This window comes from Pan troglodytes, chromosome X (assembly GCF_028858775.2).
Source record: "Pan troglodytes isolate AG18354 chromosome X, NHGRI_mPanTro3-v2.0_pri, whole genome shotgun sequence".
In the NCBI taxonomy this organism is placed as follows: domain Eukaryota; kingdom Metazoa; phylum Chordata; class Mammalia; order Primates; family Hominidae; genus Pan; species Pan troglodytes.
In genome coordinates, this window is record NC_072421.2 from 103,228,937 (window position 1) to 103,250,425 (window position 21,489).

At 37.5% G+C, this 21,489-nt stretch overlaps 1 protein-coding gene across 1 annotated transcript in view; it reads left to right on the plus strand.

The window, feature by feature from the left end:
• IL1RAPL2 (interleukin 1 receptor accessory protein like 2) overlaps positions 1 to 21,489 on the plus strand; it is a 569,253-nt gene that overhangs the window by 505,540 nt on the left and 42,224 nt on the right. Inside the window, exon 5 of the mRNA XM_001139071.5 lies at positions 12,285 to 12,414. Coding sequence (XP_001139071.4) covers positions 12,285 to 12,414 — 130 coding nt within the window. The remainder of the gene's footprint in view (positions 1 to 12,284; positions 12,415 to 21,489) is intronic.

Here is a 21,489-nt window from a genome sequence, read left to right on the forward strand (position 1 = left end):
ATACTCATGTGCACACATACACTATGTAAGAGGGCTGTGGTAAAGACTGATGTAATTAATTCAGGGAGAGAATGCCATGTCATTCGGGGTGGGGGGGATGACTAATAAATAGATAGATGATAGATGAATAGATAGAGGGATACAGATAGATAGAAAATAAAATATCTGTACTAGTAGATATATATGTGTGTGTATGTGTGTGTACCTGTATATGTAGGCCAAAGAGAAAAAAATACAGAAAAATCGCAGTTACTCAGGAATTTGTTGTACAGTTTGTGCAGAAAACTAAACTGTGAGTGTCTTTTTAACTTGAGAGCTTCAGGGGAAAGAGGCTGTTTTTAATCAGATTTTTGACTACAGAATTAAATAAAAGACAGTGTGAGAAATGGACCAAAGTGGAAGAATATTGAGGTCCCTGTTGGTTCCAGTCAAGTAGAGAGATGGGTGTAACAGAACAATTGACTTTGAGATATTTTCCCCAGCTATGTCACTCCTGGTCTATTTATTTTACAACCTTCATACTGTGGGAAATATGGAACAGTATAAGGCACAGTCCTGGCCCTAGGAAGTTTATAAAAGTTCAGAAGACTGAACAAAAACAAGTGATAAGAAAACTACCAATCTAAGACATGCTATGAAGCTATCTTTGATAAATTATTCTTAGTGACACAACAATCCTTGAAGGCAGAGACTGACATATTTAACATATCCCCAAACACCTAAGAAGGGATCTTGCCCATTGTAGATACTTGTTATATGTTTGTTGAAATGAAGTGGCATGCTTATGGAACAAAATATAAAAGCTTAGAAATACAAAATAGAGAGATCACTGTTTTCAGAAGCCTATATGCAAGATACTTATGAAGTAATTAATAGTGTGACTGGAAGGTTGTAGTGTGTGATTTAATTTTATAGCATTTAGTATTTTCATATTAAAAAATTACAGCTTTATAGAAGCTTATAAAGGAAAGGGCAGGGAACAACTTATTGAAGACAGAACTAGATCCAGAGGAGAGGAAGAGTAGGGATGACTGAGGAGACAGGATAGTTCCCTGTGAATTTGGAAGAGAATTTTGAAGGAGAGAGAGAAAGGATTGTTGAGCAACTGCTTTAAGGACTTTGAGTCAGTAGATGAGTAGTGAGGAATTTTAGAAATCTCCGCCGTTAAGCAATTCTTATTGCTTAACAATTTTCCCACTATTTGAGAAACTGCTAAAGATACACATTAATTTTCAAAGAAAAAAATGCACATTACATGGTAAAGAATGGAGAACTTCCTTATTAGCTTTATCCCATACTGGAAAATGATTGGGCATTATTTGATGAGACTAGCCAATTGTTTTACCAAGGAAGAAACAAAGAGTAGTGGAAAGTTACAGTGAGGAAGGGTTGTGTAAACTAGCAAGGCTGAGTGACTAGAATAGAGGCAGTCAAGGATACTCATAGGAAAGGCAAGAACAATGATGGAGTTGGGAATCCATTCCTAGCAGGATGGCTGGCTCAGTTTTACAGGAGGAGTAATGTAAAGACCCAGAGCTGGAGAGTACATGGCTCAAGGAATGGGGATAAAGCCCTGGAGGATACAAGAGAACCTCACCAACTTTGTGAATTACATTCAGGCCATTCCTGCCTAAGACTCAGAAGCTGACTTCTGACTTTTCTTGTGAGCAATGATGGGTATTTACTTTTTTAAATTATGCCCTTCAGCAGAGGCAGCAGGAGAGGTGACTTCTTTATTATGATATTGCTAACTGCAATAATTAGCTTTAATATCCTTTATTTTCTGTCATTTATGTAACCTCCTGTCTTCAAAGAACAGAACAAAAATATTCAAACTTATTAAATGGCATATAACTGCTACACTCTCCCATAGTGGATACATTGAACTCATTTCCTTCTCTCTTCAGGAACTTATGGACATGGGGAAAGAAAGATTACATACAATTCAAGATAAAATCCAAATTTCAAGCAAAAAGAGATGGTGACAATCGTAGATTGGTATCACCTGAATACAGCACTCAGAATGATTTCCACAGGCATATAAACATTGAGGTTCTTTTCTCCCATTTTGTTGTTGACTCTGCCTTGCAAGAATTTTTGAAAAGGCAACTCAGATCAGTTCGGCTCCTCTTCCCTTTCCTTTCTCCCTCCTCCTTCTTTAAAAGGGTTAGCAAATGAAGGGGAAAACTTGAACTTCAAGGCAATTATTTATTATTTGTACCCTGGTTCATTCCAAAATGGATTGGTGAAGACCGGCAAAGATACATTTAATGCTGCAAGAGAAAACCAATTTAAAAATAAGAAAAATTAGTTGATTTGAACTAAGCGTTTGAGAATCAAACAAGTACTATTGAGCACAACCATATGCCTTGCAGCATGCTAGTTCCTCTAAGGAAATGAAAGTGAAACATAAGATATGGTTTCCATCCTTAAAGACTGTAACATTTATTTGGGAAGAGGAGGCAAACACCTGTGAAATGCAGTATGGAGGAGTGTTTAGGATCTTTGGTTCTAGAGTCTAGCTGTCTGCTTTTATATTTCTCCCACTTACAATGTTTGTGGCTTCAAACAAGTTAACTTCTTTCTACTTTTCTCTGCTCATTGTGAACTGAGAATAATAATACCTTACTCCCTGGGTTTCTGTGATGATTAATTTGGTCAGAATACATTAAGCACTTAGCTTATTTTGTTGTAATAATTATATAAAGCAAAGTGCAGCTAAACTTTTAACTTCCTGTGACGTGTATAAAAATGGGATTCAGAGAAAGCAGAGTGTGCATTAAGGAAGTCAGGGATGGCTTCATGGTATAGGTGGCACTTGAGCTATATTTTGATGGATGAGGCTTTAAGTGAGCAAAAGTGGAGGGTAAAGGCATGCCAATCACGTAGGCTACAAAATAGAGTATAATGAATGGCAAGACCAGAGGGATTTGTCGTCAAAGGAAATTAATAGTCTAAAAGAACCCTTATAATACTTCAGAAAATCAATACTGTGACATGAATCTGATCAGTAATATGTGGACAGCTTTGCGTTTCATTTTCTCAACTAGGCATTAAACCTTGATATTTCCATTTTCTAAAGGATTAAAGGATCCTTGTGGGATTATTTTGAACATCATTTCTAGAGTCACGGTGTGCAGACAGCCAACAAGACTTATCAAAGTGAATGGGACCTATGTTAAAACCACAGACACGTATTATTCATTTATTTTTTGAGGATATTTTAAAAACTTTCCACAGCTATGTTTTAAATCTCACAATAATGTCCAGAAAACACATCAGTATTTTCTTCAGTCACCATATAATACCTGGATCAATCTTCAGATATACAATAAGAATTGCCATGTTTGTATTGATTCATTTTTTTTCCAAACTTGTACAGCAGGATTTAACTAGCAAGTCATTCCTAGTACCAAAAGTTGTGATCTTATTAGTAAGGGATTCATAAGTACTTTTGATGATACAGAAGTTGGGAAAGTGAAAAAGATTTCTGTTTCCAATCAGATGTTCTCAAATGACAAAGGTGACCTCTTTTTTGGGAAGTAATGGTTACTCTGTGTTCTATTTTTACTACTCTCTTGTCTAGCTGCTAGAATAGACCTAACTTTGTAAGCTTTAACACTTAATTCCATGTAGTGTAGAGCCAAGTAAATAACTTTTGAAACAAATGAAAATAACAACTTTAAATATGAATTTAATATGGACTGAAACCATTTTTCAATTGATATGATTGTATAGGTTGGCTACTCTACAAACCTAGATTTCTAAATCAATATGGGAATTTTTAGTTTCTTTCCTTCACCTAACACAATATAAAGAATCATGTGTATTTAATTTTGAACTATTAATTCAATCCAAATGAATTATTTTGCAACTATGTGCACATTTGAATACACACATACAACATATTTGCTTGCTTCAACTCTCCTGACATCTCAATTTGCTGAGTATAATTTGGACTTGCTAGTATAGTGAGTTAATATCCAAGGATTTTGTCTTTTCCATAGGGAGCTTTTAAAAATTCCTTTGTCAAGCTGAGATATGAAAAACACTGGGTCAAAGAAAGCAGGGTCATAAGCCAAGATCAGCAGAGCCAACAGAAGCAGCCAGGGTCAGGTTAGGTGGAGAGAACCTAGGGTTCAAGGCAAGGTAGGGTTTATAGGCAGGAAACCCACTATGAAGTAAACAGAGGTTAAGGGATACACAGGAACTGGGATTCCAGGCACAGAAAGCAAGCTGATTCAGGCCAAAAACCAAATGGCCCAGGGACCTTGACGCTAAAGTTAAAAGCTACCTGAGGCACAGAGATTTACGTGCTTTTTATTTTGCAGAAGGAACTAATGACTGGCACTCGAGAGCTAGGACTAAAAGTGACACAGTTCATCCCACTTGGAAAATTCTAACACTCTAGGCCAGCTACAAAATATGAGAACATCAGACCTGAAAGACTCCTTAGAGATTCTCTCAGTTGACCCTATAATTTTTAGAGGAAGAAAGTGTGGCTTATCAGAGGAATGGGCTTGTCAAAAAAATCAAAGCAGTATAGTGGAAGGGCTGGGGCTATAACGTTGACGTCCTAACACTAACTCTTTACATGAAATGTCTTTGCCTTGCCTACATTTGGTACCCTTAAATGTGAGATATGACTGAGAAAACTAGGATCTTAAGACTCTGAGCCACACTCCTTGTCCAAAGGAAATGAAAAAGGAAAAAGTAAGCAAAGTTAATGGGGGGGATATGTAGTAACAATGGGGGTTTTATTCATTCAACCTAGATAAAATTCAGTAACAGAAACTTCTATTGGGACTGGGGCAACTTGGTGACACAACTATGTAAGTCCTATAACTCTAAACAATTCCTCATCCAGTGGACTTTGTAACTCTTATCTGATTGAGCCAATTGTGTACCAAAACAATAACAACAATAACAACAACAACAATACTCGTTTAACCAAGAAAACAGTGCTCTGTCTCATCTTACTTTGAGGTCTGCTGCTGTGATACTTCCCTCTAGCACAGGCAAATAACTATGAACATATTCCCCACCATCCCCAAGAAACATTACCTGGCTTCACACATACATTCTTTGAAACCAGAAATGGTAGAAAGTTTATGGGTCTCAGTCTCTCTTTGTCTATCTCTTTCTCTCTCCCAAATCATTATTCTATTCTAAGGTTACTCAAGTATTTTCTCCTGGTCTTCTTCCTTCTCAGATTAATTAGCTTTGGTAGCCACTGTCTTATCTCATGGTCACTGTTGTCTGGGTAGAAAATCCTACTTTTTTTTTTTTCTTTTTTCAGTTTCCACCATCTGGGATAACTAACTCATGTCTTTCTGCCTCATCAACTTTTCATCTCCCTTGTATCTTACTGGAAGAAATAAATTCTTTCTTCCTTCCTTTAGCTGCATAATAGCTTTATCTCAACTATAATTTAGAATTTACCTCTGTGACTGTTTCATTTAATTTAGAAATGATGGGGAGAGGGCTCTTCTTTAGAATAAAGAATTTAAAAGGGCTTTATAAAATCACTCTGAAATGTCAAACTTCTTTTTTTTAGTAGATTAAACACTGTACTACATATTGGAAGACATTAATTTCTGTAAAACAACATCAAAGCTGGTTCATAATTTGACCTCAAAAAAGTCAGTTAATTCCTATCTCAGCCTGTTTCTAAATCTCAATGATTCATTCAGTTTGTTTGAGATAATAATCTCAGAGAAAGAAAGGACCTTGGTATTTTTACCAGTACGACATTGGCTGCAAGTGGGTACTTGATATATTGGATGACTGATAGAAAAGGCCAGTGTGAGGAATGATGAACTACCTTGTGATTAAATTACACTGATATACATATAAATATATATATTTATATATATGTGTGCATATGTATGTGTATATATATACATACACATACATATACATATATACATATATGTAAATATATAGGAATTTTATTTTCAAAATGAGAGAATATATGTTTCTCTCCCTCTCAGTGAAGCTACACCCGGGGATCACTGGCTTTCAGATTTTTCCTTCTTAACATATAGAACAGATGATACGTACTGTAAGAAAAACTATTAATGGGTCTCTTAGTCCATTTTCTACTGCTATAACAGAATACAACAGAGTGGACAATATAGAAAAAGATTTATTTGGCTCACAGTTCTGGAGACTGAGAAATCTAAGAGATGGCACCAACATCTAGTGAGGGTCATCCTGTAATAGAAGGCATCACATGGCAAGAACATGAGTGTGCAAGTCAGAGAGATGAAATCCAGCTGAATTCATCCTTTTACTAGGAATCCACTCTCTCTCAATAATGGCACTAATCCTGTGATAATGGCATTAATTGATTTGTGACAGCAGAGCCCTTATTACCTAATCACCTCTTAAAGATCCTGCCTCTCAACACTGTTACATTGGCAATTGAATTTCAACATGAGCTTTGGAGGAGACATTCTGCTCTTGGTCCCTCAAAACTTATATCCTTCTCACAATGCAAAATACATTCCTTCCATACCAATAGCCCCAAAGTCTTAACTCATTACAACATAATCTCAAAAGTCTAAAGTCTGAAGTCTTATCTAAATCAGACATAGATGAGATTTAAGGTATGATGCATCCTGGGGCAAATTCCTCCATCTGTGAGCCTGTGAAATTGAAGAAGGTATCTACTTCCAAAATACAATAGTGGGACAGGCATACAATAGACATTCCCATACCAAAATGGATAACTGGTTTCAAGTAAGTCCAAAACCCAAAATGGAATACAACATTTAATCTTAAAACTGGAGAATAATTTGCTTTGCCTCCCTGTCCCATATCCTGGGTACACTGGGGTATGTGGCTGGGTCCTCAAACCCTCAAACCCTTTGGCAGCCCTAACCCTGGGGCTTTTCTGGATTCAGTCTACCCAGCAATTCTCACAGGTTGTAGTCTCATGCCTGTAGCTTTTGGAGGCTGGTGTTATATGCTTGTGGCCCTATAGTTCTGGGGTCTCTGAGGTGACCCCACTCCTACAGCCACACCAGGCATTCCCCTAGTGGGAACTGTCTGTGGTAGCTCTAGCCCCATGGCTGGTTTTACCCTAGGGCCCTAGGCTATCAACAGCATCCATGCACACACAACTCTTGCATTTTGCAAGCCTGCAGACTTAACTCCATCAAGACTTATAGATTATACCTTCCATTTTGGCAAGTCTAGCTACATCTGGGCCCTCTTGAGCCATGGCTGGGTGGCTGAGGGGTGCTACGCTGGGATTCAGGGAGGAGTCCTAAGGTGGCCCTGAGCAGTGAGCCTGTATCAGTTCATTCCCACACTGCTATAAAGACACTACCTGAGATTGGGTAATTTATAATGGAAAGAGGTTTAATTGACTCACAGTTCTGCTTGGCTGGGGAGGCCTCAGGAAACTAACAATTATGGTGGAAGGTGAAGGGAAAGCAAGGCACATCTTACATGGTGGCAGGAGATAGAGAGTGCACAGTGGAAACTGCCACTTTTAAAACCATCAGATCTCATGAAAACTCCCTCATTATCATGAGAATAGCATGGGGAAAACTGCCCCCATGATACAATCACCTCCAACCTGGTCCCTCCCTTTCAACATGTGGTGATGCCTTCCCAATAGTCCCCCAAAGTCTTAACTCATTCCAGCATTAACTCAAAAGTTCAAGTCCAAAGTCTCATCCGAGGAAAGGCAACTCCGTTCCACCTATGAGTCTGTAAAATCAAAAGAAAGTTAGTTACTTCCAAGATACAATGGGGGTACAGGCATTGGGTAAATGTTCCCATTCCAAATGGGAGAAAATGGCCAAAACAAAGAAGCCACAGGCCCCAGGCAAGTCTGAAACCTGGCCAGGCCATCATTAAATCTTAAAGCTCCAAAATCTCCTTTGACTCCATGTCTCACATCCAGAGCATGCTATTACAAGGGGTGTGCTCCCATGGCCTTGGGCAGCTCTGCCCCTGTGGATTTGCAAGGTACAGCCCCTGTGGCTGCCTTCATGGGCTGGTGTTGAGTGCTTTTAGCCTTTTCAGGTGCATGATGCAAGATGTCAGTGGATCTATATTTCTGGGGTCTGGAGGATGGTGGTCCTCTTCTCACAGATCTGCTAGGTAGTGGCCCAGTGGGGACTCTCTGTCAGGGCTCTGACCCCACATTTCCCTTCCACACTGCTCTAGCAGAGGTTCTCCATGAGGGTTCCACTCCTACAGCAGACTTCTGCCTGGACATCCAGGCATTTCCATACATCCTCTGAAATCTAGGCGGAGGGTCCCAAAGCTCAATTCTTGTATTCTGTACACCTGCAGGCCCAACACCATGTGGAAGCTGCCAAGGCTTGGGGCTTGCACACTCTGACACATTTTAAAAACATCAGATCTCATGAGAACTCCCTCACTGTCATGAGAACAGCATGGGGGAAACTGCCTCCATGATCCAATCATCCCCCACCAGGTGCATCCCTGGACACATGGCAATTACAATTTGCGATGAGATTTGGGTGGAAACACAGAGCCAAACCATATCAGAGCCCATGGAGGATACCTCAGGCCTGTTACCCCAAACAATTCTGCCCTGCCAGAGCCCCTGAGCTTGTGATGGGAGAGGCTGTCTCAAAGATCTTCAAAATGCCTTTGGGGTCTTTTGTCCCTTGTCTTGATGGATGGCACCTGGCTTGTTTCTATGCATATTAATTCCTTTAACAAATGGTTGCTTGGCCACACTTTTTGTATTCTTTTCTAAAGATGCCTTTTCACTCTTTACCTTGCCAGCTTGCAAATTTTCAAAATTTTTCTATTCTGCTTCCCTTTTTAAGTATTAATTCCATCTTTAAGCCATCTCTTTGCTCTCATATCTCCCTATATACAATGAAAAGTAGCCATACAGTAGCCTGAATACCTTGCTGCGTTGATATTTCTTGTACCAGATGCCCTAGTTTATCACTTTTAAGCTCTGCATTCCATAAGCCCTGGACACAGACACAATTTCATCACCTTCTTTGCCACTTTATAAAAAGGATAGCCTTTACTCCAGTTTTCAGTACCTTGTTTCTCATTTCTTTCTGATACCTCATCACAGTTGCCTTTACTGTCCATATTCCTACCAACATTCTGGTCATAACCCCTTAAGTAATCTCTAAAAAGATCAGACTTTCCCTACAGCTCTCCTCTTCTCCTGAGCCCTTGCCAGAATTCTCTTTATGGTCTGTCCACATCAGTACAAGATTTTTCTAGCCTTTTCCTCCAGATTCCTTCAGCCTCTGCTCATTACCCAGTTCCAAAGCCACTCCCACATCTTCAGGTATTTGTTATAGCAACAACCCCACTCTCAGTACCAATTTTTCTGTCTTAGTCCATTTTCTGCTGCTATAACAGAAGACCACAGATGGTGCAATTTGTAAGGAAAAGAGATTTATTTGGCTCTCAGTTCTAGATGCTGAGAAGTCCAAGAGCATCAGCACCTGTTGGCATTAGGTGAGGGTCATCCCATGGCAGAAGGCACACATATGAGACAGAGAGAGGAAATCCAGCTCAACTCATCCTTTTCTCAGAAGCCCACTCTCAGAAAAACTAACCCAGTTCCACAATAACATTACTCCATTCATAAGGGCAAAGCCCTCATGACCTAATTATCTTCCAAAGGTCTTACTTCTCAACACTGTTACATTGGCAATTGAATTTCAATATGAGTTTTGGTGGGGACATTCAAACCATAACAATGAAACATGTCTCATATACAAGTTATGACTTTACCCCTTAACTCCCATTCAAAAAGAAGTATACTGGAATGCATATGTGTAAGAGTGACATAATATAATGGTGACTTCAGCTCTCCTGTAAATTTTTAAATAACTAATTCATTAACTTCATTATTACATTAGCAACAATCTTCTTAAAATATGTCTTACAACTGAAAGTAGCATGCTCCAGTGTTCCATGTGTTCTGACACTGGCCTGCTAGACTGGAGCATGTGGTTCAGGGCACTCTCACAAATACAGATAAAAGATTTGTGCCCTGATTGTGGATTATCTTAAGGAAGAAATAAACCTCTTGAAAGGTGAAGCTACAAAGTTAAATACATAAAGCACAGCAGGAAGGTGATTAGTTTTCACATTGGCATCACAACTATCCATTCTTCTTTTTATCTTATATTGAAAGGCCATATCAAAGTGTGGGCCCAGGGAAGAAAGGATACATTAACAGTAACATTAATATAAACTCTATGTTTAACTCCTTGGTAAGACTGGTGAAATTAAAATTAACTTGATTACATAGGACAAAGATACACAATTTATAGATTTTTGTGGTAGAATTTCAGGCACCTAGTCAATAAGGTAGAATGAATTGAAATGGTAAAGATCACCTCTTGTTCTAACTACAGAGAAATGCTGGTCAAAATAAGGCAAATAATTTACATGCTTAGCCCAGCTGGAAAGCAAGTAAGGGAAATTCTCAGGCCTTAGTGATAAATAGGGAGCTCAAAGTAAGAGAAAGGAGTATAAATTGAAATTGAAGATCTCCTGGAGATATCAAAACCAAATGTGGATATTCAGGGTACATGGGCTTGAGTTTAGGATCTATGTGAAGTATGGAGTTAGAGCAGATCCCAGCAAAAATCTAGAAAACTGAATGATTTATAAACCCTGAAATCTATTAAATGGGGCCTAGAAAACTCTGCTTATTGATTCAGGAAAGTGTACAGAAAATTCACATTCACTCCAGGGCCATAGCTATGAATCCAAGGAAACATTTAAGAGAAACTGGAACTCTAAACCTGTACCAAGCATGGGTGTGGACTCTAAATTCACATAACTCATATATGACACAAGCCCCCAAGCAAAGAAATTGACAGAAAAACTGGTTCCAAACCAGTGAAACTTGTAGGGCCTTGGTAGAAGCAACCTTGGAACTTCTCTAAGGGAATTCCTCTATAACCCTCAGCATCTGGGACTACCACAGAAAACAATCCCTGCTGTAGATGAAAATACAGCAATGAAATTATAAACCTCATAAGAAAATTAACCACCATGATGTCGCTTCCCTTGACACAATGGAAAAAAAAACTGCATACCAAGAAGTAGAGATAATAGGACAATTTAAAAGAGACTTTAAAAGAGGTTGAAAATTGTTTAAAGAGAAAAACAGAATGGAGAAAAATTGTTTGTCAAGAAAAGGGCAGTGATGGTTATCTGTGGCCTTTACAAAAATATCTGTCTCTTGTGTTTATTTAACAAGAACCTGTTTAATGGGAGAGTAAAAACATTCCTCCCAGGAGAAATTGCAGCAATAGTCAGTACCTTATGTGTAGTGCCAAGAAAAGAGCAGTCATTTTTTGATAGACCACCTCAAGGAGGCCCCATTTTACACAGTGCCTGCATTCTGACTTCTTGTTCTATCCAGGCCCCCAGCCACTTGGATGCTTCCCATTCACACTGAAGTGGATCTTGCCACTCAGCCACCAAACTCAAATACCAATCTTTCCTGGAAACCCCAGACAGACATACCCAGAAATAATGCATTACCAGCTATCTAGGTATTAATATTTCTTAATCCAGTCAATTTGACACCTAAAAATAACCATTATAGTTTATATTACCTAATTTTTCTTAAGACATGTAAAAATCAGAATAAACAAATTTCTGTGTAATCTTAATAACAGTGGAGAGTATATTATGATATGTCTTCTCACCAACCAAAAATTAACTTATACTTTTGATTAATGTTAGTTTCAAGGGCAAGTTCAAGTTAGCAGTGCTTAATATTCTCAAAAATAAACAAAAAAGATAGTCTTTTCATTTGATTTTTTTGTATTATTTCATAAGAAGGAGGCAGCAAAAATAAACAGTTTTAAAACCTGTGTAACAAACAGCTTTGGGAACATAGGGAGACCCTGTGTGGTCCCAGCTACTTGGAAGGCTGAGGTGGGAGGATCACTTGAGCCAGGGAGGTTAAGGCTGCAGTGAGCTGTGGTTGTGCCACTGCACTCCAGCCTGGGTGACAGAGTCAGACCCCTTCTCAAAAACAAACAAACAAACAAACAAACAAACAGAAAGCTGAGTAACTTTATATTCCCACTTTTGATTATACTTTGAATTTAAGTTTTTTTCTAGAAGCCCTCATAACTATTTAAAATTTTTCCCAGGTACAATGATAAGATGACTAGAAAAAGAGTTGAAAATTGGGTCACCTCTGAGTTTTCCTTTGGATGTTAAATGGTCGCTTCCTGTCTCCCACTGATAATCAGGAGTCATTTGCTCATTTCTTTTTCTCTCATTCTCAGGTAAGCCTCTGAACATCCCCTGCAAAGCATTCTTCGGATTCAGTGGAGAGTCTGGGCCAATGATCTACTGGATGAAAGGAGAAAAGTTTATTGAAGAACTGGCAGGTCACATTAGAGAAGGTGAAATAAGGTAGAGAGCTTGAATTGCTTATCTTTCTTTGCTGTCTTACGGGATTCTGCTCAGGATTTTAATTGCAACTCCAAATCATTCCATTCTCTAAAAGCTGATCTTATGGAGAGACCAAGGATGACTGCCTTAAGAAATGCCAATGTGTAAGCTTCTAACATAAGTAGATCTTTCTCCCATTTAAAGATTATGTCACCAGGGTATAATGACCCTCCAAAAGCTGCCTAAGCAAATTCCTTTGAGTTTCTAAAGCTAAAACCACTGGTACTCCAACAGTCACAGCAAAGGTCCAGTCTTTGAAGGTGACTCCTCAGACCACTGGGCAAATTGTTTATTTTCTACCTGGGAACAGACAACCTTCATATGTCATAAGTGTAAAACTGCAGTGGCAATGGTAAGCTGGTCTTCAGCCAAAATAACTGTTAACTCTTGTTGAATACTGTTTATTTTTCTCAACATCTAATACTTATCCTGAAAAGACTGATCCTTCAATTTAGTACATGTTTAGACCTCTTTTCACTCTCCTGTTACACAAATAATTCTCTGGTTTATAGATACCAATTCTATTGGTTTTCTAATTCTATTTAGTACTTTCTCATTTGTACAAAAAAGATATAAAAATATAGGTAACCTTTCTCGCCTCACTCAGTTTGTGAGGTTTCTCTTTGGTTTCAGAGATGATGATGTGTAGATGTTCCTGATTCTGATAGGAATTGGGATTCTTCCCTCTTCACTCCCATTAAGAATCATGCAGTGAAAATTAATCTAAAATTTCAGTATAACTAATGTTAAAGTTTATTCCTTCAGTTTTCTTATTGAATATAGAGCAGCATAAATGAGACAAGTATGCTTTGTATTATTTACTATGTTTAAATGTTATTTATAATTACTCTCATGACAGTTTCTCTCTCTGTGTCCACCCAATAACTCTTTTCTAGGGGTTCATAACTTTGAAGGTCTGTGAACCCCTTAAGAGTCTATGCAAAATATTTACTATAGGAGCATATTTCTAGGCAAAATACACATGAAAAGGTGTTTGACATGTTTAGTAATCAAGGAAATGCAAACCAAAACCACATGATACCACTTTATACTCACTAGGATGCACTAGGATGGCTATAATTTAAAAAGTCAGATTATAGGCTGAGCACAGTTATTCAGGCCTATAATCCCAGCACTTTGGGAGGCCAAGGTGGGTGGATTGCTTGAGCTCAGGAGTTTGAGACTAGCCTGAGCAATATGATAAAACCCTGTCTCTCCCCGCTTCCCTGCCAAGAAAAAATACATATATATGTACAAATCTTAGCCAGGCATTGTGCTATGTGCCTGTAGTCCCAGCTACTTGCTACTTGGGAGGCTGAGGTGGGCACATCACTTGAGCCCAGGATGTTGAGGTTGCAGTGAGTCATGATTGTTCTACTACACTCCAGCCTGGGTGACAGAGCAAGACCTTGTCTCAGAAAAAAAAGTCAGATTATAACAAATGTTGGTAAGGATATGAAGAAATGGGAAACCTCATATACTGCTGGTAGGAATAGCCCTCCTAGGGATATAAACAAAGTAAATCAAAACATATATCTACAAAAAACTGGTCCATGAATGTTCATAGCAGCATTGCTCATAATAGACAAAAATGAAAACCACCTATCATGTCTATCAACTAAGGAATGAATAAATAAAATGTGGTACATTCATACAGTGAATATTATTTAACCATAAAAAACGAAATATCGGCATATACTACAACCTGAATGAACCTTGAAAATGTTCTCAGTGTAAGAAGCCAGAAACAAAAAAAAAACACATATTATATGATTCAATTTATATAAGATGTCCACAATAAGCAACTTTATAGAAACAGAAAGTAGATTACTGGGTGCTTAGCGCCAGTGGGGAGGAATGGAATATAGATGTGATAGCTAAAGTGTATGGGTGTGTTTTTGTGTGTGTGATAGAACACAACATAATATAAAATTCATCATTTTAAAATTCACAATTTAATGGCATTCAGTACATTCAGAATTCATACAACCACCACCACTTTATAGTACCAGAACATTTTCATCACTCTAAAAGGAAACGTTGTACCCATCAAGCAGTCTGGGGCTTCTTTATAAGATAATGAAAATATTATAAAATTGACCATAGTGATAGTTTCACATCTGTGAATATTCTAGAAAACAAAGAATTGTATACTTTTAATGGATAGATTATGTGGCATATACATTTTATCTCAATAAAGCTGTTTTTCTTAAAAAAAAAAACCCTTGAAATTAATTGCCTGACACAGAACAGATTTTCAGAAATAAATAATGGATATATTACAAATGATTCTAAAGTATTAATTGCCATTTGTACTTTGAAGTTTGTAATTAGTAACACTTTATTAGGCAATTTTAATTTAATATTTATTTGAAATCAATACAACTGAATTCATTTTAAATTGTTATAGAAGATACATATTTAGGATTACTGTCAACGTATCTGTGTATAAAAGACCTTAAGGGTCACTTTTCATTCTACAGAACAAGAAACTGGTCCCAAAATGGATATGTGATGGGTACACTAGTATATAGTTAGTAGCAGAAGTTCCATCACCAAAAAGCTCAGAGATATGTTTTGTGATCAAAGGTACTAATTATATGAGCCTAAGGTAATAATCTCCCTTTTTGTATGTGTGACTGCATGTAACTTTTAAAATAAACAGCTTTATCGGAGTATAATTGACATATAATAAATCACACAATTTAAAGTATGCAATTTGTAAGGGTGGATTGATATATGTGTACACCTGTGAAACCATCACCACAATGAAGATAACATATTAATCACCCCCATGTTTCCTGGTGCCCCTTTGAAATCCCTCCCTCCTGCCCTTCAACAACAGGGATCTTCTATCACTATAAATCAGTCTGCCTTGTCTAGAATTTTATATAAGCAGAATCATACAATAGGCACTTGTTTTGCTCTGGATTATTTCATGTAGCACAATTATTTTGAGATTTCTCCCATCTTGTTATATGTGTCAATAGTTCATACTATTTTTATTGCCAAATAGTATTCCATTATGTGATTATACAAAAATTACTCTTCTATTCACCTGTTGATGGACGACATTTGGGTTGTTTCCAATTAGGACTATTATGAAGAAATCTGCTAGGAACATTCATATACATATCTTTGTATGCACATATATTTTATTTTCTCTTGCCTGAATAGCTAGACATGGTGTACTTGAATTATATAGTAGACATAAATTTAATTTTTAATTTATTCTTTAAATAAAATTTAAATCATTTTTAAACAAACTTTTTTAGAATAATTTTTGATTTATAGGAAAATCATGAGGATAGTATATAGAGTTCCTATATACCCCATACCCCGTTTCCCCAATTATCGACATCTTAGGTTCTTATGGTACCTTTGTACCATAAGAATACTGCTCATGTCTAGGTATTCAGGCAAGAGAAAAGGAAATATATGTGCATACAAAGACAAGTATATGAATGGTCATAGCAGCTTTCTTCATAATCATCCAAATTGGAAACAATCCAATGTCCATCAACAGGTGAATAGATGAGCAAATTGTTGTATAGTCATATAATGGAATATACTTGGCAATAAAAAAGGAATGGGCCAGGAGCGGTGGCTCATGACTGTAATCCTAGCACTTTGGGAGGCCGAGGTGGGTGGATCACCTGAGGTCAGGAGTTCAAGGCCAGCCTGGCCAACATGGTGAAACCCCGTCTCTACTAAAAATACAAAAATTAGCTGGGCATGGTGGCAGGCACCTGTAATCCCAGCTACTCGGGAGGCTAAGACAGGAGAATTGCTTGAACCCAGGAAGCAGGGGTTGCAGTAAGCTGAGATCATGCTATTGCACTATAGCCCGGGTGACAAGAGTGAAACTCCATCTCAAAAAAAAAATCAAAATTAATACATTGTTATTAACTAAAGACATTTCTTTACACACCTTTCTTTAGTTTTTGCGTACTATCCCTTTTGTTCTGCAGGATTATTTAACTTTTTAAGAATCTGCCTAACTGTATTCCAAACTGGTTATAATTTTACAAAAGAAAAGTGAGGCACTGCTACTCTCTCCAGCAGCAAATGATTAGAGTTGGTGGGAGACAAAACATATATACATGAGTTGGATAAATTGTGAACAAGCCACCATATTAGGGGCCAAATGAGTCAACCAGCTAGGAAATGTTATAGGAAGACAACCTTTCAGGACTTGCAAAATGACATTGTTTAACTGATTTTGTTACATCCTGTTTCTCCACCAAATCCCCCAGTAAAATAACTATATTAGCAGTGACGGAAAGTTCCAGGAAATTTATTTTGAAAATTTCACAAGACCCTACTAGCTAACTAAAGTCACCTTCATAGAAGTGCCAACAAAAAGGCAGAAATTCCCAGCCTGGGACTACAGGCACATACCACCATGCCTGGCTAAGATACAGTCACTCATTTTGTAATATAGTCATGAGTTGCCTAATGATGGGGATACGTTCTATGTAATACATTATTAGGTGATTTCATTATTGTGCAAACATCATCGAGTGTACATATACAAACCTATATTATAGCCTACTACACACCTAATCTACATGATATAGCCTATTGCTCCTAGGCTACAAACCTGTACAGCATATTATTGTACTGAATACTGTAGGCAACTGTAACACAATGGTAATATTTGTGTATGTAAATATATCTAAACAAAGGAAAGGTACAGTAAAATACAGTGTTATAATCTTATGGGGCTACCTTTGTATATGCAATATATCATTGACTAAAATGTCATCATTCCACTTCATATGTCTTGTGTGATCCATGATCTATTTGGAAGCTTGTGTGGTTTCTATAATTCTTTCAGTCTAGAGCCATTTATGCTAATACAGGAACTAATTAACCATGTCTTCTAGCCTCCAAAGTCCTTGAAACAAAGCATACAAGATTTTATACAGCACAGCAAATTAGAACAAATCCAGCATTTTAATAGAAAAAAATTGCTAATCATACTGTTTAGGTGAACCAAGAGAAGATTCACATTTTTTCATAACCCATATATTTTCTCCATAAGGAAGAGTTCTGACGGCAGGATACTGAGAATTTTTCATTAGGGGATTCCTCTCAAAGGCATTTCTAGAAACAAAATTTATTTCTGGATGCATGGCCCTTATTCAGTGCTGTCTCTGTCTGTACAGGACATTGTTAAAAAATACCTTAGACTGGGGTAATTTATAAACAACAGAAATGTATTAGTCAAAGTTCTGGAGGCTGGGAAGTCAAGATCAAGATGCCTGTAGATCCAGTGTCTGGAAAGGGCCTGTGATGGCTGGGGTAGCCCTGAAAATCTCTAGAATTCCTTCTTCTATCGTCCTAATGAATACCCTCTGGCTTCCTTATATCTATACTAATCTTATCAAATGTTTTCTTGGCCACGTTCTTGGTGTTCCCTATTTAACACACTCTTTCATTCTTTGCAACATGGCTGGGCTGAGAATGTCCCAAATCTTTAAATTCTGCTTCCCTTTTGATTATAAATTTCATCTTTAATTCATTTTCTTCTCTCATTTTACCATAGGCAATCAAGAGAAGCCATGCCACACCCTCAGTACTTTGCTTAGCAATTTCTTTCACTAAATATCCTATTGCACCATTCACACGTTCTACCTTCCACAAAGCACTAGGACATGAAGAAAATTCAGCCAAGTTCTTTGCCACTTTATAACGAGGATGGCCTTCACTTCAGTTTTCAATAACGTGTTTCTCATGTAAGTCTGAGCCCACATAAAAATGGCCTTTACTGTCCATATTTCTATCAATATTCTGATCATGACCACTTAAGTAATCGCTGAGAAGATTGAAGCTTCCTCTACAGTTCTCCTCTTCTATTGAACCCTCACCAGAATTGCTCCTTACAGTTAGTTCATGTTGATATAGGCTTTTTCTAGCCTGCTCCTCCAAACTATTCCAGCCTCTGTTCATTACAAAGTTCCAAAGCCATTCCACATTTTTTGGTATTTTTTTTAACCAGAGCACCCCACTGTCAGCACCAATTTTTGTCTTAGTCCATTTGGGATTCTATAACAAGATACCTTAAATGGGTAATTTAAAAACAACAAAAATTTATAGCCCACAGTTCTCAAGGCTGGGAAGTCCAAGATCAATGTGCTGGCAGATTAAGTGTCTGGTGAGGGCCTGTTCCTCGTGGATGGAACCTTCTGTGTGTCCTCACATGGCAACAAGGGCAAGGGAACTCATTCATGCTTCTTTTATAAGGGCACTAATCCCATTCATGAGTGGGGAGCCTTCATGATTTAATCACTTCTCAAAGGCCCCACCTCTTAATACTATCACGATGGATATTAGGTGATAGCATATGATTTTTGGGAGACCACAAACATTTAGACCATAGCAAGGGCATTGCTTTGGGCCCATTTAAAAATTGAATCATAGCTCTTGTGTTGTGCACACATTTCAAAATTGCATTGTGTAATATAACCAAGCAGTGAGGATGTAAATAAATAGCTCTCAGGCAGTTGACTTGTGGAGAAGCTTCCCCAGAGGCACTGGGTCTGGCAGGAGAACTAGCCCCTCTGCCTAGGTTCTCAATTTCCTGTGCAGCAGCTTGATCCTAGAAATGTGTGTTACAACTTTTTATTTCTTAGTTTGCCACAGAGGAATAGAGGACTTAAAACAATACCTAGTAAAAAAAGCTTAGATATTTACTGAGAGCTTGATGAGATAATGTCACTTGGACTTCAGTAAGTATAACGTCTGTACTCAGCATTTCCCCTGCTGCTTGAATAGCATTTTAGATCAAATCCTGTCTAACATTTTGGAGTTCCCATTTGTTTGCTCTCTGGGTCAGTTTCACCACTGTGGTCCCGAGCCTCTCCTGATTTTCAGCCCACTGCCAAAGCACTTAGACCCCACTTTGGGCATACAGATACCCCTTTATCTCCCTTTAAGCAGAGATTGGCACAGTTCTCCCATGCCTCTGATGTTGCTAAGAGACTAAGCCACAAGGAAATCTGAACCCAAATGTGGTAACCATTCACAACTGCTAATCTATCCCACACAACTGCATCACAACCCTTTCACTAACTCCAGAAGATATAATTTATAGAGATGGTAAAATAATTTTATGTGTGCAGTAACATAAGATGTAATTGTACAAGTTTGGTTATTTATTTCTACAATTTTAAAATCATTCCAACAATCTGCTCTCTGCCAAGCTCTACCATGTTTATTCAGAGAAGTCAAATAATTATTTCGAGGAAACCTAGTAGGAATCATAAGGGGAAGACTTCTTACTTTCTGTCCTTCTGTTAAAGCTTAATGGGAACTGCTGCAAAGGAGGATCAGAGAGTACCCGCACAATGTCCTTTGGGGATAATGATTCTAGGAAGGCCACCTCAGTCCTGTACCACTACAGAACTTCCTTCTAATCAATCTTACAAGAGGCTTGAGAATTTTGTTTTAAAGAATTTGCTAGTGAGGTATGTATTCTACATAGCTAATTTTAAAAGTCAGAAAAATTGAACCAGTCCTATTAAATAAGAAATAATAGTATTATAGATTGCCTACAGGGTTACGCATTGCATCTGATTGTCAAAAAAGACTCCACGAATTTCAAGACAATTGCTTTGTCCCAACAGAGAGTCATTTTCAATTATAAATCTCACTTTACAAATCGCCCTATCAATACCTAATGTTTTCTTCCTCAGGCAATACTATAAAACAGTTTACCAAATCTTTTCTAAGTCTTGACCTGAAAAACATATTCAATTTATCTTAAGGTTTTCAGAAAAGCTTACTAAAATGCAAATAATTTTATTTACCTTCAGTTCCTGAAAGGCTGTGAGCTGAATATGGTCTTTGCTGGTTTGTTTTAGTTTTGGTTTCTTCACTGCTGCTTTTTACCACTTTCTGGTCTTCTGTTTCATTCCTTTACCTTAACATCCTCTCCTTGCATGACTGAAATGCTCTAATAAAGAGGGAAGGTGATATAAGCATGAAAATTTTTATTCTTAAAATAAGGTGAGTCTATCTTAAAGACCAAAACTAACCTAATAATGACCCACTCTTTTTTTCTTTTCTTTTTTTCTTTTTTTTTTTATTTTTTATTATACTTTAAGTTTTAGGGTACATGTGCACATTGTGCAGGTTAGTTACATATGTATACATGTGCCATGCTGGTGCAGACCCACTCTTTTTAAAAAGCAATATGGAGCTGTGAATATGTTGTTTGTCCCTAAAATACAGAGGAAATAATTGGACTCCCAGGCAGTCCTAGGGAAAATGATGAGATGTATTTTGGCAACTTCTCACACAATTTTTAATGTCTTGAAGGACCCCACATGTCCTTGGTTTTCCCAAAGTTGAGCTTCAAAAAAGTATTTTCCTTTCTTCTACTCTCAGCTCATCCTACTGGAAGAAGAAATACAGATCAATCACTTTGCTTTAATTTAAATAGGTTTCAAATCTCATCACACCTGTATGTGAATGTACACATTATAAACAGCATAGTTTTACCTAGGGCCGTCCTTAATTTCTAGTTAACTAAAGGTACATTTTTGAAGGAGTGGTGAATACTATTCATGATTCCAGGGTTGGTCTTATCCTTGATCTATGCATAAAATACTAAAAGCCTACCTAAAACATGTTTGTTGTTTCTCTTCATTTATTGAGCAGATTTTAGATGCTCAGTCTCAACTATGTTGTGTTGGGTTGTAAGCTACTCTAGACAAAAACCTATAATTAGTAAATAATAATAATAATAATCCCAGTTCATCCTTTTATAGTACACTGCATATTGCAAAAGCATTTCACATCTTAAAACATATTGGATACTCATAATAACCATCTGAGATAAATACTATTAGCTTTATTTTGCAGATAAAGAAACTGAAGTTTAGAGACTGAGGAAGAGCTGCTGCCCTTTAGTGATTGAGGGTTCCTATAGGGCTAGACTGAATTCATCAAAGCTAGCAAGAATCCTCAATTGTCCAGAATGTTTTGTTGTACTCCAGATTTAGACTATAAAAAGTCAAAATCTGTCGG